The 13540-nt window shown below is 35.3% G+C and overlaps 1 protein-coding gene across 1 annotated transcript; it reads right to left on the bottom strand.

Moving 5' to 3' along the window:
* Positions 1 to 202: 202 nt before the first annotated feature.
* LOC147545470 (uncharacterized) lies at positions 203 to 1306 on the bottom strand. The gene is made up of 2 exons (XM_086633305.1): positions 482 to 1306; positions 203 to 394 (listed from the first exon to the last, which is right to left on the bottom strand). Exons 1-2 carry the CDS (start codon positions 1302 to 1304, stop codon positions 378 to 380), a joined length of 840 nt encoding a protein of 279 aa, XP_086489431.1. The 5' UTR covers positions 1305 to 1306; the 3' UTR covers positions 203 to 377.
* Positions 1307 to 13540: the final 12234 nt, after the last annotated feature.

Below are 13540 nucleotides of genomic sequence, written 5' to 3'. Positions count from 1 at the left end.
GATAGGTTAGAAGTACGTTTGAAGATCAATCTCTGTTTTTGACTCAAGGCTTTCTTTCTTGTCAGTTTGATTCATGTTTTGGTTATAGTGGACTTGTTGTCCTCATCCCTTTCGATTGGGATGAACCTATCTTATAGGTTTTTGACCAAGTTTAGAATCTTTTGGTATAGTTTGTTAAACTTAGCACTTATTAACATCTCAATTTAGAAATAAAATTCTTTATTGATTCTCCATAATACTTTGTACAGAGATGATGTTAAAAAACTAGAAAACGATTAATCTATAATAGTGCCTAAAGTAGACTTCGATCCCTTTCAGCATCCTTAGCAGTCGAGGCTTCTGCTCCCTCTTGGATCTTGTCTTCCTTAGCCAAATACTCAGTTCCCAGCTGCGCCTGTACATTCACAATGAAAGGGCAATTTTAGGTATCATATACCAAGGTTTGGGAATTTTCAGTATTTGATAAGTTAACTGTTTATACCTGAATTGGAAGCCACTGTTCCATTCTTTTTGTCCTCTAAGAACTTAGGGCAGTTTCTTTTCCAGTGGCCTATGCCACTGCAGTAGAAACATCTTGACGTAGATTGAATACCTTTGTTTTGAGGTTTAGCAATACGTTTGCCTTTTCCTTTTAACGCGGGTTTCTTCTTCTGCCTCTTGTTCTCTTGAGCCACAAGAATCTTATTCTTTGGCTCCAAGTCCATTGTTAGTCGTTCTGCTGCCTGAAGCATTGCATCAAGTTCCTCTAAAGGCTTGTTCCATCCATTCATCGCATATTCCATCTTAAATAGATTGAACCCTTCATGAAGTGAATAGAGGATCATGTCATTAGCCGCCGATTGGCTAACAGGAGAACCCAACTCTTCTAGTTTAGCAAAGAGTTCTATCATTTGCCGAACATGAGGACCTACTGGTTTTCCTTTCTCGAGGCGCAGACGCAATAATTTACTGGTTGTATCAAACCTCTCCACTCTCGCTTTGCTTCGGATTGAATCCTCAGTTTTCGGAGTGATGGAGAGGACTTCCATGTTCAGAGGTTTCTCGTTAAGAGTAGCCTCCATGGCTGATAACAACCGAGAAGTCATTGATTCTGGTTCTGCCCTCTTTTGATCATCCTCTTGATGCTCTGTTTCTTTAGCAGTCAGAAAATCCAATTTTGAAAATGGATAGTCTGAGACATTTAGCTTGTTTTTAAACTCTCCATCCAATATTTGAAGTATCTCCCGATTCCTTCCTTCATGGATGTTTTCGTTTAACACCTTCCTTAGGTGCGTTCCAAGGTCGAACATGTTTCCTTGTGTCATCTTTAAAACTACATAAAGTAATGACAAAGTTTTAAAACTCGTTATCGTTTTTGAAAAACATTAGTTTTCCCACATTATTCAATAAAAATCGTCCCCGATTGAATAAGTGATTCCAAGACCCCAGTTCTTCGAAGTAAAGCGGACGAAGGCCCTACCCTTTGACTCCGTCGTTCCGGGTGAGTGAACTACTTCACTGATCATACCTTATGACTCTTGGTTGATAGATTTCATTAATGAATGACTAATCTATCCTTTTGCCTCGAGTATCCAAGACTCTCTTGCTGATCTCGTTGAGTAGAACCATTTAGACGTGTAGGCCTCTTCTATAGACCTACCCGCATTGTCCCAAGGTAGAGGAGGTACTCTGCGAAGGCCGACCCACCTTCCTCGAACAAGGGCGCAACGAGTGTCTTAATCTGGATAGGCGATTACTCAAGATTACTTTTGGGGACTTTTACGCTAGTCTGGCGTTTGTTATAGTGAACTATTTAGCCTAACTAACATCCACGACATAAAGCGTAAATAAGTAAGTAAATGCGCGCGAGAAAGTAAATCAAGCAGACATGGATCCTAGTATGGCCCCTAACCTAGAAGATCTAATCACCCTTGGTTTTCTTCTTGTTTCGCCTTTTGGTTCGTCTTAGATCGCCATCTTTGAACCTCCATTGATTTCTCCCACTCGCCTTTGGATTTCATCCTCGAGTTTCTTCAATGGACTCATAGACCCTAAACTCTAATTACAAGACTCTAACGATTCGCAGATCGTATAAACTTGAAATTAAAATTAATTACAAAGCATGCACCCATCCGTGCTTAAAACAAGAATAAAGAAATAAATCTATGGCCATATTAGTTTCCCGCATTCACATCACATGCAATCATATAATATATCAAGGCTAAGAATTATATATGCATGATTATCTTGGGAGATACTTTTGTTGACATCACATGTCACATTACGGACCTTAAGTCTAAATTCGAAGAATTCTACTAGTGGTGCTTTCCGGTTTTATCTTTTATGATTTCTAAAATCATCTTTAAGAAAAACTCCGTTTTGGGCTCGAGAAAGCCCGGGTCAATTTCAGAAAAAATATTGGTTCGATTCTTAATGATTTCATAAATCAATTTAAAGAGAAATCCGTTTTGGGCTATTGGATGGCCCGGACTGATTTTGGAATTATTTGGTTGGAATCGGAAAAATTTTTGGCAAAAACTCCCACTCGAATGATGGTCCCTTTTCGTGGTCCGAAAAGCCTCGAAAAAGCCCGGGACAAGTCCTAGACAAGTCCCGGCCCAAGCCCAAAAAGGGCTCGGACAAGGTCCGGACATAGCACGGCCCATAGGGCCGGCATGTCCTGGCCGAGGCCTATCAAGGCCTGGTCTCGTCCTGGCCGGAGCCAGGACGCTAGTCCATGTACCAGACGCGTCCTAGACGTGTCTGGTACTGGACCGGACCAGCACTAGGTGTCTCGGACTAGTCCGAGACACCCAGAACCTCCCAGACGCGTCTCCAAGACGCGTCTGGTCGAGTGCTCTGGACGCGTCTTAGACGCGTCCAGGAAGCTCCTTCGCAGCTGCTGGTCGCGTCTTCAAGACGCGTCTTTAGTAGCTGCTCTGGACGCGTCTCAAAGACGCGTCCAGAGGACGCATCCAGGAGCTTCTGGTCAGGCCAGGAAGCTTCCTGGCCGGACACTAGGGTTTTTCAAAACCCTAGTTTCCAAAAAGAAAATTTTTTTTTTTTTCTTATGCAACTTTAAGTTGCTATTTTCCAATTTTAAAACTTTTCTTAAATTTTTGAAATTCCTTTTTAGAACACTTCTAAAATTTTCTAAAACTTTTAGAAACTTTTAAATTTTTCCAAATTTGTTTTGAGAGCTTCCTAAAGTCAAAACTACTCTTTTTAGAACACTTCTAAAATTCCAAAATTTTGTTTTTCAAAAGTTTCCAAAACTTAAAAACAACTCTTAATCAAACCAATTTTGGATCAAAATCTAGGTTTTTGAAATTTTTCAAAGAACAATTTTGAAATCAATTTTGAAAAATCTTTGAATCCAATTCAAAATTAATCAAATTTTATGTTTTAAAATCTTTTTAAACATAACTATCAATTTAATCAAGCATGGATTAGTTTGAAATTCAATCAAATTGAGACTTTTTAAACACTTTTAATCATCAATGTGATTCTCAATTTGAAAATTTATTGAATCCTATCAAATTATGAGTTAAAATACTTTTAAAAACATCTTTTAAAATACTTTTATAAACTCAATTTTCAAACTGTTAAGCATATTAATTAGTTCGATTCTTAGCAAAAACTAGTTAATGGCAAGAGGCTCTGACGCCACTGTAGGGATTTACACCCTTCTACTAGTGTTTATAGCGGAAATATGACATCTAATGTCTACACTAGTATTCCCAGGATCACATGCAAAACTAGTAATTAATCTAATGGAGATAGTAGATTACCTTAATCGCTTTTCCCTCGAACTAGTTGAATTGATTGAAGAAGACCAAGAGCTTCAAGTGTAGCTCCTCTACTTGGGACACGAGCAATCAATTTGATCTCCCACCTTGTTGTATAGCTAGCACACCAATGGTGGTTGGAAAAGAAGAACACCTTCTTCTTTGACTAGATTGATAGTTAATGGGAATTAGCTCACTTTCTCCTCTCTACTTGATGTGGTAGAGTAAGAAAGCTTAGAGAGAAATTCCACACCTTATTCTCTGCCCTAAGAGTGTTTATATAGAACCCTAATAAGAATCCACCTCCTTTTAGGTTTCCTAAAACACCCTTTAGAATAAGATTTAGGGAAATAGTCGAAAATAGCAACTATTGGTATTTTCTCAATTCCCTAAGGAGGAGATGTCCAAACACCACGAAAATTGGCAGATATAATGTTTATTATATCAGCAACTAACCCTCCAAAATTCAGCCCAATCCGAGTCCTAGAAGTACCCGAACCGGTCTAGGCCCAAAAACCCTGTTTTTGGCCCTTTTGTACTATCTTTGCCTAATTCCTTTTTAGGCCTATGAGATATGTTTATGGGACACTCCCATGATTATATCTCACTCCCACTAGTCATATCCTAGATCAATTTGTCACTCTTATGTGTAACCCGTTGTAGGATCCGATCGAAGTTAGCCGCGAATTACTTCGTAATTCGACGATCGTAGTTGGTCTCTAGCTACAACTCTACGATCCCTAAATCAATCGGACTTGATGATCTTCCACATCAATTGTCCTATCCGACAAATTGTTCGCATTGTCACCTTGGTCGAAGGACATCTCCTTCAACTCCTTCAAAAATGTCGTAGGGACATTTCAAGATATTGAATGCATAGACAAAATGTGTTATTATTATTAGAGTTATTTTTTTTTGCCCCCTACTCTATGAACAACTTCTTTTTTGGCCCCCTACTTTTCATAAATTCAAATTCAAATTTATTTTAATGTAAATGTCATAACTACCCTTCTTATAAATATTTTTTTTAAATAGAATTAACTAGAAAGTATCTCTCTCCACCTCACCACTCTCTTCTCCGACTAAGGTCGCCGGCCAGAAAATTTTCCAGTCGGCGACCTTTAAAAAAAAGATTCTTTCATCTCTCTTTAAATAGTCCGGCGATTTTTTTAAGGTCGCCGACTGGGAAAATTTCTGACCGGCGACCTTCGTCGGAGAAGAGAGAGGTGAGGTGGAGAGAGATGTATGGTGGACAGAGATATTTTCTATTAATTTTATTTAGAAAAATACTTATAAAACGGTAGTTATGACATTTATATTAAAATATGGACCAAACTTAAATTTATGAAAAGTAAAGGGCAAAAAAGAAAGCTGGTCACAAAGTAGAGGGCACAAAAAGAAATGACTCATATTGTTATTATTATTATTATCATCATCATCATCATCATCATCATCATCATCATCATCATCATCATCATCATCATCATCATCATCATCATCATCATCATCATCATTATTATTATCATCATCATCACATCATTGAAAGACAATTAGTAAATATTTCTTATTTTAATATTATCATTATTGTCTAATCATATGAAATAATATATTTGTACTAATATTTCAAAATTTTATTTTTCGACTTTTGTCAACATTTGTGGATATCTAAGAATATTAATTGCCTATTGGTGGGCGTTCATTATTTTAGGCCAACGTTGTGGGGAAAGCAGAAAAATTTTCGGGAAAGATGGTGAAAAACTAAAAAAAAACCAAACCAAACACTCCCCCAAAATTGCCGGAATTAGGGTGCCGGCCGGAAATGGCCGACAACGACGTGTTTCTCTCTCTATCTACTCTCTTCTTTCATCTCTCTCTTTTCTCTCCTTTTTCTTTTCTTTTTTTTAACAGTTTCGACAAAGGGGTTTTCCCTTCGTCGGAATCCTTCGTCTGGAAACCAGACGAAGGCATCTGGATCTGGTTCTTCCAGATCCAGGCGATGGTGTCTCGTCTGGATCTGAAAGAACCAGATCCAGGCGAGTTCCCGGCGAAGGGAGATCCCTTTCACCAGAAATTTCGTGAGAGAGGGGGAGAGGAGAGAGAGAAGAAAAGAGAAAAAAGAAAGAAGAAAGAAGAAAATATAGAGAAGAAAGAAGAATGTTGATGGTGATTACCGACATTAATGGTGGATCTCGCCGAAATCCGGTGAAGGTCGCCGTAGTTTTAGTGGAGATGAGAGGAGAAAAATAAAAATAAAAATAAAAAATTGAAAGGGTGATGTTTGGAGGAAATAAATTTGAGTTAATTCCTATATGGCCCCCTACTTTGTGACCAACTTCCTTTATGACCCCATTTTTTTCGTAAATTCAAATATGGCCCCCCTTTTTTGAGGTAAATGTCCTGATTACCCTTCTTATTAATATTTCTTCAACATAAAAAAAAACCTAAATTCCACCTCACTTCCTTTTCCACCACTCATCTCTCTCCACGTCACCTAAAGTAGGGGGCCATATAGGAATTAACTCAATAAATTTTTTTGTTTCCATCCAAAACTTATTGCTCCGGAATAATGTATTTGTATTATCATTGTTGTCTAATCACATGAAATAATGTACTTGTATTAATATTTCAAAAATATATTCTTCAATGTTTGTAGATATTCGTGGATATTTGGTTCGTAGACAAAATATCTTAGGGGCATTTCAAGATATTGAATCCGTAGACAAAATGTGCAGTGGATATTATTATTATTTTTTTTTGCCCTACTTTGTGACCAACTTCCTTATTGGTCCTCTATTTTTTATAAATTCAAATTTGGCCCCGTATTTTCAAGTAAATGTCATCACTACCCTTCCTAATTTCAAATTTGGCGACCTTCAAACACAAAAAAAATCTTTCCTCTCACTCTCTAAATACTCAGGCGAAGGGGGTTCCTTTCGCCGGAGGTCTGTTGAACCAGACCTGAAGGTCTTTTGCCCCTTCGCCGAAGGTCTGTTGAACCAAACCTGAAGGTCTTCTCGGAACAAACACTTGAAGGTCTGCTCGGAACATACCCTTCAAGGTCTGTCCGGAACAGACCTCAGATCTGTTGAACCAAACCTTCAAAGGTCTGGTTCAACAGACCTCCGACGAAGGGAAACCCCTTCGCCGGAGTATTTAGAGAGAAAGATGAGAGTTTTTTTTTAATGTTAGAAGGTCGTTGGCCGGAACATTTTTTGGCCGACCGACCTTCGTCGGAGAAGCGAGAGTTGAGGTGGAATCATCTCTTTTTTCAATATTTTTATTTTGAAATTAGGGATGGTAGTTATGACATTTACTTGAAAACAGAGGGTCAAATTTAAATTTATGAAAAATATGGGGCCCAAGAAGGATGCTGGTCACAAAGTAAGGGCCAAAAAAGAAATAACTCTTATTATTATTATTATTATTATTATTATTATTATTATTATTATTATTATTACTATTATTATTATCATCATCATCATCATCATCATCATCATCATCATCATCATCTTCATCATCATCGTCATCATTGTCATCATCGTCATCATCGTCGTCGCCGTCGCCGCCGGCGTCGTCGTCCTCATCATCATCATCATCATCATCATCGTCGTCGTCATCATCATCATCATCATCATCATCGTCGCCGTCGTCATCATCATCGTCATCGTCATTATTGTCGTCGTCGTCGTCATCATCATCATCATCATCTCATTGAAGCACAATTAGTATACATTTATTATTTTAATATTATCATTGTTGTCTATTCATATGAATATATTTGTACTAATATTTCAAAAATATATTTTTCGACTTTTGTCGACATTTGTGGATATCTAAGGATATTAATTGACTATTAGTGGACATTTATTATTTTAATATTATCATTACTGTCTAATCACATGGAATAATATATTTTTATTAATATTTCGAATATATATTTTTCGACTTTCGTAGATATCCACGGATATATGTGGACAATTGATTGATATTTATAGTTTAAATATTTTTTTTTTCTTATTTTATGAAATAAAATCCTCTTATTAATATTTCAAATACTATCATTATTGTCTAATTATGTGAATTAATATATTTGTACTAATATTTCAAATATATATTTTTCGACTTTTGTCGACATTTGTGGATATCTAAGGATATTAATTGACTATTAGTGGACATTTATTATTTTAATATTATCATTACTGTCTAATCACATGGAATAATATATTTTTATTAATATTTCGAATATATATTTTTCGACTTTCGTAGATATCCACGGATATATGTGGACAATTGATTGATATTTATAGTTTAAATATTTTTTTTTTCTTATTTTATGAAATAAAATCCTCTTATTAATATTTCAAATACTATCATTATTGTCTAATTATGTGAATTAATATATTTGTACTAATATTTCAAATATATATTTTTCGACTTTTGTCGACATTTGTGGATATCTAAGGATATTAATTGACTATTCGTACTAATATAATACTAATATAGTAATATAATAATATTATTATTACTATATTATATTATCACAATATTTAATATTGTTTTATATTATTTATTATATTATTAATTTAATTTGAACATAATAATTATTTTATTATCTTCCTTTACCGAAATGTCCCCAAGTGTTTTCCATATTTTTAAAAGTATTCTCTCTCGGAAAGTTTCCCAAATTTACACTAAAATGTCTATATAACTAATTTGTCTCGAAATGTCCATAATTTCATGTCTAAAATGAATAACAAAGACATTTCGGACATTTGAAATGTCTCAAACGAATAACACAGATATTTGTGGAGATTTTAAATGTCCCTAACTAATTACACTGACATTTGGGGACATTTCTAGTGTCTCCTAGTAATAACACGAACATTTAGAGACATTTGAAATGTCTCCAACCACGGACATTGGGGACATGAAAATGTCCCTCCAATGTCCTGAAGTACTACCACCCCCAAAGGCTTTTAAGGTCTTGAGCATGAGCAAACCATGTAAGTTTCTTCAGTGCTTCACATCCATAAATGTTCACATGTTGAAGCTTTGAAAGAACACAAATCTTCATATTGATCTAACATTTGCATCCCCCAAGGGCTTATTCGCAAATCTTTTAATGTAAGGGAAGAACTTACAGAGAGTTTTTCTTAAGTTTTTTAAGTTAGCAAAATCAATAGACGATGATGAAGACGATTGTGAAAGAGTGAGGGAGGTGATACCTATACAGTTATATATACGAAGGCGTCTTGTACATAATTGAAATTTGGAGGTGCTAAAGAACTTTTGGAGAGCTACAAGATTGCCTATTGAGATTCCAAGATCATCCAAGTGTTTCGAGCTTTTCAATTCCATTAGACTTGGACGACCTTCCATTTCCTAGTCACTAAAATCAGAATCATATAGGTCCAACACTCAGCAACTTTGTAAGACAAGATATTAAACCACTAGGTATTTTGGTAACACTTCCGATAAAATTGAATATGAAATCTAGTTCAAAAAGCACTGAGTCACTGAGTCAGTAAGCCAGAGCCAGTACATGATCCAAGAACCACAAAACAAAAAGCACATAGAATATGAAATCTAGTTCAACCCGATTAAAATGGTTGAATAATATTGCAGATTTAAAATTGAATCAAGCCTGACAAGAGGGAAGTACTTCAGTCTTAATCAAATTGATGCGCGAACTAAACAAATAGTTATCCCGTAAACAAAACAACAGTAGTACAAGGCAAGAAAAAATTCCAGACAGAAATCCCATGTAGCTTCCCATGATTAGAGTTTTCAATGATTCGTATCTACTTCTGCTCAATCATATAAAACCACTTCGGATTTATCCTTATAGACTCTGCTCAGAATTTTTTGTTCCTAAACATTTTTTAGGAAACAATGAATATCATCCAAATGGTGGTCAATAACTTCAATTTGATCTTTGCTTTCATAATTTCATGTGTAAAAATAATCAAATCTCTTTACCTATCTCTAACAAAGATGAAACTCCAACTTCATCTTAGTATTCTAGGTAAATAAGAAAATTGGTGGTCTTTATTTAGCCAGCTTATGATCGATAAGAGAAATTCAGACAAAACTCCCTACAAATTTTTTGGTTTGGTTAAAAAGATCACTCAATTTGTTAAATGCTTCAACTCCTTAGGTATTTTCGTAACTAAAAGCAGGGTTACAACAGTTTGTATGAGAGTTGCGGCCTGCAATAACGTTGTGAAAAATTGCAAGCAGGCTTGCAACAATATTTGGTAGTATATAACTTGTATTTTTTAACTTAAAAAAAATTGAATTGAGTCTTTGACCCAATTTACTCTTCAGATAAAATGTCCCTATAAAATTTGAGGATTTTCAAGGATCCCCATTCAGAAAGTCTATACAACAGCCGTTATGGTTCACATAGCACCAATCTCAAATACTGTTCTTCCTCCTACTGCTAAATTAATTTATTTAGATAAGTTTACCTCGTGTTACAAATGAATTTGGAATAAATGTAAAATATATTTTAGCTAAATCTTGTTCATATTTATCCAATTTTAATTTCAATGAAATTTTACTAGAAGAGAATTTTGAAGCATAAAAATGGATTATTCCAGTAAAGAAATCATATTGTAAACATGTACATTCTCTTTAAGTTGGGCTGATCAATTCACGACTTATTTACCTAAATATCAAAACGCCTAATGAGTTATGAAGTTAAAAGTCATAAGTTTTGTATGTCCATCTTTCCTATAAATTGTTAAGGCAAAATACCATTAAACTTCACCCATATTCCTGTCAACTTAAAACACTTGCTAATACTATGGTTTTCTTTCTTAATGAGATTAATTTAAATAGTTACTTATTGAAAGTTCTTTCGTAAATAAATAAATATTGCACTATTGAGGTATTGGAGTAAACTTATCAAAAAACGAGACAAGGTGTTATCAGGGCCGATCTTGATCCAAAGCAAGCAATATAGGGTCATATTTTTAAGGGTGTGTATGAGAATTTCTGACCTTTACATGTTCACATCCACTGTGAGGTGGTAGTATTCTTTTTTTTCCCTTTTCATCTAAGGTTATGTTTGATAAACTATTTCTCTAGGAAAAGAGAATTATTTTCTCTTAAATCTCAATTTTCCTAATGTTTGGTAAATTATTTAAGGAAAGAGAAATACAAATGCACGTGACCTTTTTTTCTCCCATTTTCTTAAAAACCGGGGAATTTAATTACCCGGGTTTCATTGGAGAAAATTTTTCTTTAAAGCCATTTGACACACTCTCTCTCTATAAATAACACAAAACTCTTTCTCTCTCACAACACAAAACTCTCTCTTTCTCTCATAACACAAACAAGTCTCTTTCTCTATCTAAATAACACAAAACTCTTTCTCTCTCTCTCTCTAATAGTACAGAACTCTATCTCTCTTCTCTCTTTTTTTAAATTGTTCATCTCTCTCTCTCTCAAAATACACATTTCTCACTCTCTAGACAGTAGTACACTAGTACATTACAAAACTCTCCCTCTCTCAAATAGTAAACTATCTCTCTCTATGTCTCTTTCAATAGCACATTTCTCTCTCTCTAAAATGGAACTCAGACTACTAGAAAATTCTCTCTCTCCCCCTCTCTCTCTCTCTCTCTCTTTCTCTCTTTCTCTCTTTCTCTCTCTTTCTGATTGGCTCTGATCAAAGGAGGAGAGAAAATTTATGGTACCGAACTATTGATAGTTCTGCTAACCAAGAACGGATTTACTTTAGATAGAGAAAGAGATTGATAGTTGTAAAGAAAGGGAAAAGTGGTAATGGTGGTGGATGTCTTGCATATATAAGACTGGGTTATTTAGATTGATAACAAGTGTTCTTGTGTGGGATCACTGAAATTACATCAAAGGTAGAACTTTGGCACTCATATTTGACTAAAGAATGACTAACTTCATGCCTTATCATTCTCGCCCAACTGCTTTCAATAATTCCGCCAAATTCACCATTGTTAATCAGGATCCCACTCCTAGTTACCTTTGATGCGATGTCAGACATATAGTTGGTCTACTCTCTGCTTCTCTCTCTAAACTATCCTCTGTTTACTCTTTTGGGTTGAGAGTGAGAGAGAGAGAGTCAAATAGTGAAGAAAGGTCATGGGTCGATGAGAGTAGTTGAATAGCTTGTTCTCCATCTCTTTAAATGGATATGCATGATTGATCCATATTACAATACCAGTTGCTTCTTCTCGGTCTACTTAAAAGATGGTGGGTTGGTGAGAGTAGTTTTATATTACATACAAGCTAAAATTTTGGAGTTGAAAACTAAACTCTTATTTGTTATTTCTCTCAACTTTTGCCCCTAATGATCCAAACAATGGAAAAATGAAAAAGATTCTCGGAGTAAATGTTTCCCGAAGTAAATATTTTCTTGTCTCACACTTTTCTCTACGCAACTATTTCCCATCTCCATTTTATTTCTGTTTTTGTGCTAGTTGTGTTATTATCCATCAAAACATTAGTTATTGTGACGCCCCGTGTTCCGAATCACGGTTTGCCCGACAGTTCATAAAAGAAACTCGGTCTAATACTAACTCAAACCAGTTTCAAATATACACCCAAGCCAAAATTCTCATCAAGGATTACAAATCAAGAACAAAAACAGCAGAAAATCAAATATAGCTTAAACCTTTTGAAAATATGCTCGGAAAATATATGTAACTCAAACATAGTTTTTCATAAAAATAAAAACAATTTGAATTCATTTATATGAACAATTCACAGAAGGGACTGGATTTCGACAGAGTCTCCTCTATAAATTGAACATATCAAACCTGAAAAACTTGTCAAACATTCATACATATTTCCATAAACTCCAACATATAAATAACAACGAATTCATTGTGATAGTGTGCATACTATTTACATGTGTACGATCACAAACAAGTGAGAGAACGATCTTAACTATTCTAGATGATACATATATAATATTAACGTTGTGATTATGTTGAAAATATAATAGAAATTATAATCTTACATAATGTGAGCCGTCGAAGTAAACTATGTCACTCCGGGTCACAAATACCTGCAACTGAACAACAACAAATATGAATGAGATAACCCGAAGGTCAGCTCAGTAGGATACCTAGACATTTTACCCGCACCACACACATCAACAGTTTGATATATCAATAGTTATAAGTGATATGTATATACACAAAGATATCATTATGCAAAAGAAGCAAAGCAATATAGCAAGATAATTCTTCTAGCTTACCAAGATCACGATTGAATACGCCCTCAGTCGGGGTCACCTACTATTCGGCTAGGAAGAACCGTTCGACCTTTGTTAGTGCGTAGGCAGGCGGCGCCTTATCGAACGTTTGACTACTGCAGTGTACACATGGATCCACGTAATACCCCGGTAAGAGCTTCCGTAACTCTCTCTTCGTCATCATCGCCCATCGGGCTTGACTTGTGATCTCAATAAGCATTGAATAGTAAATCTCACCCAAACAATGATACGCTTAAAATATGTCATGACTTACCCAGACGACTATAAGAGCATCGTCGTGTAGCAGAGGCATACATACATATAGTATTCGTCTACACAAGTTCTTACTACTTTATGGACCATTTCATTGTTTCATATAAAAAGAAAAGAAAATGAAGAAAAAAAAGATAATATAATATAAAAAGGAGGGGTTGGGTGCAAACTCTGCTAAATTTCGCAAGTAACTCGTGAGCCCAACTTTACATATTTTTACCTTGTCTTGGAATTCACAAAATTATCTCAATTTATTTAA

Source organism: Eschscholzia californica, unplaced genomic scaffold (genome assembly GCF_041429995.1).
Source record: "Eschscholzia californica isolate CP2 unplaced genomic scaffold, dmEscCali1.0.p SCAF_4, whole genome shotgun sequence".
In the NCBI taxonomy this organism is placed as follows: domain Eukaryota; kingdom Viridiplantae; phylum Streptophyta; class Magnoliopsida; order Ranunculales; family Papaveraceae; genus Eschscholzia; species Eschscholzia californica.
The sequence above is the reverse complement of the archived record's forward strand: the minus strand, read 5'-3'. Positions and strand labels throughout refer to the sequence as shown.

Bases quoted from the DNA above. Each gene is read 5' to 3' on its own strand.
- LOC147545470 (XM_086633305.1), bottom strand. From the start codon at position 1,304: ATGACACAAGGAAACATGTTCGACCTTGGAACGCACCTAAGGAAGGTG.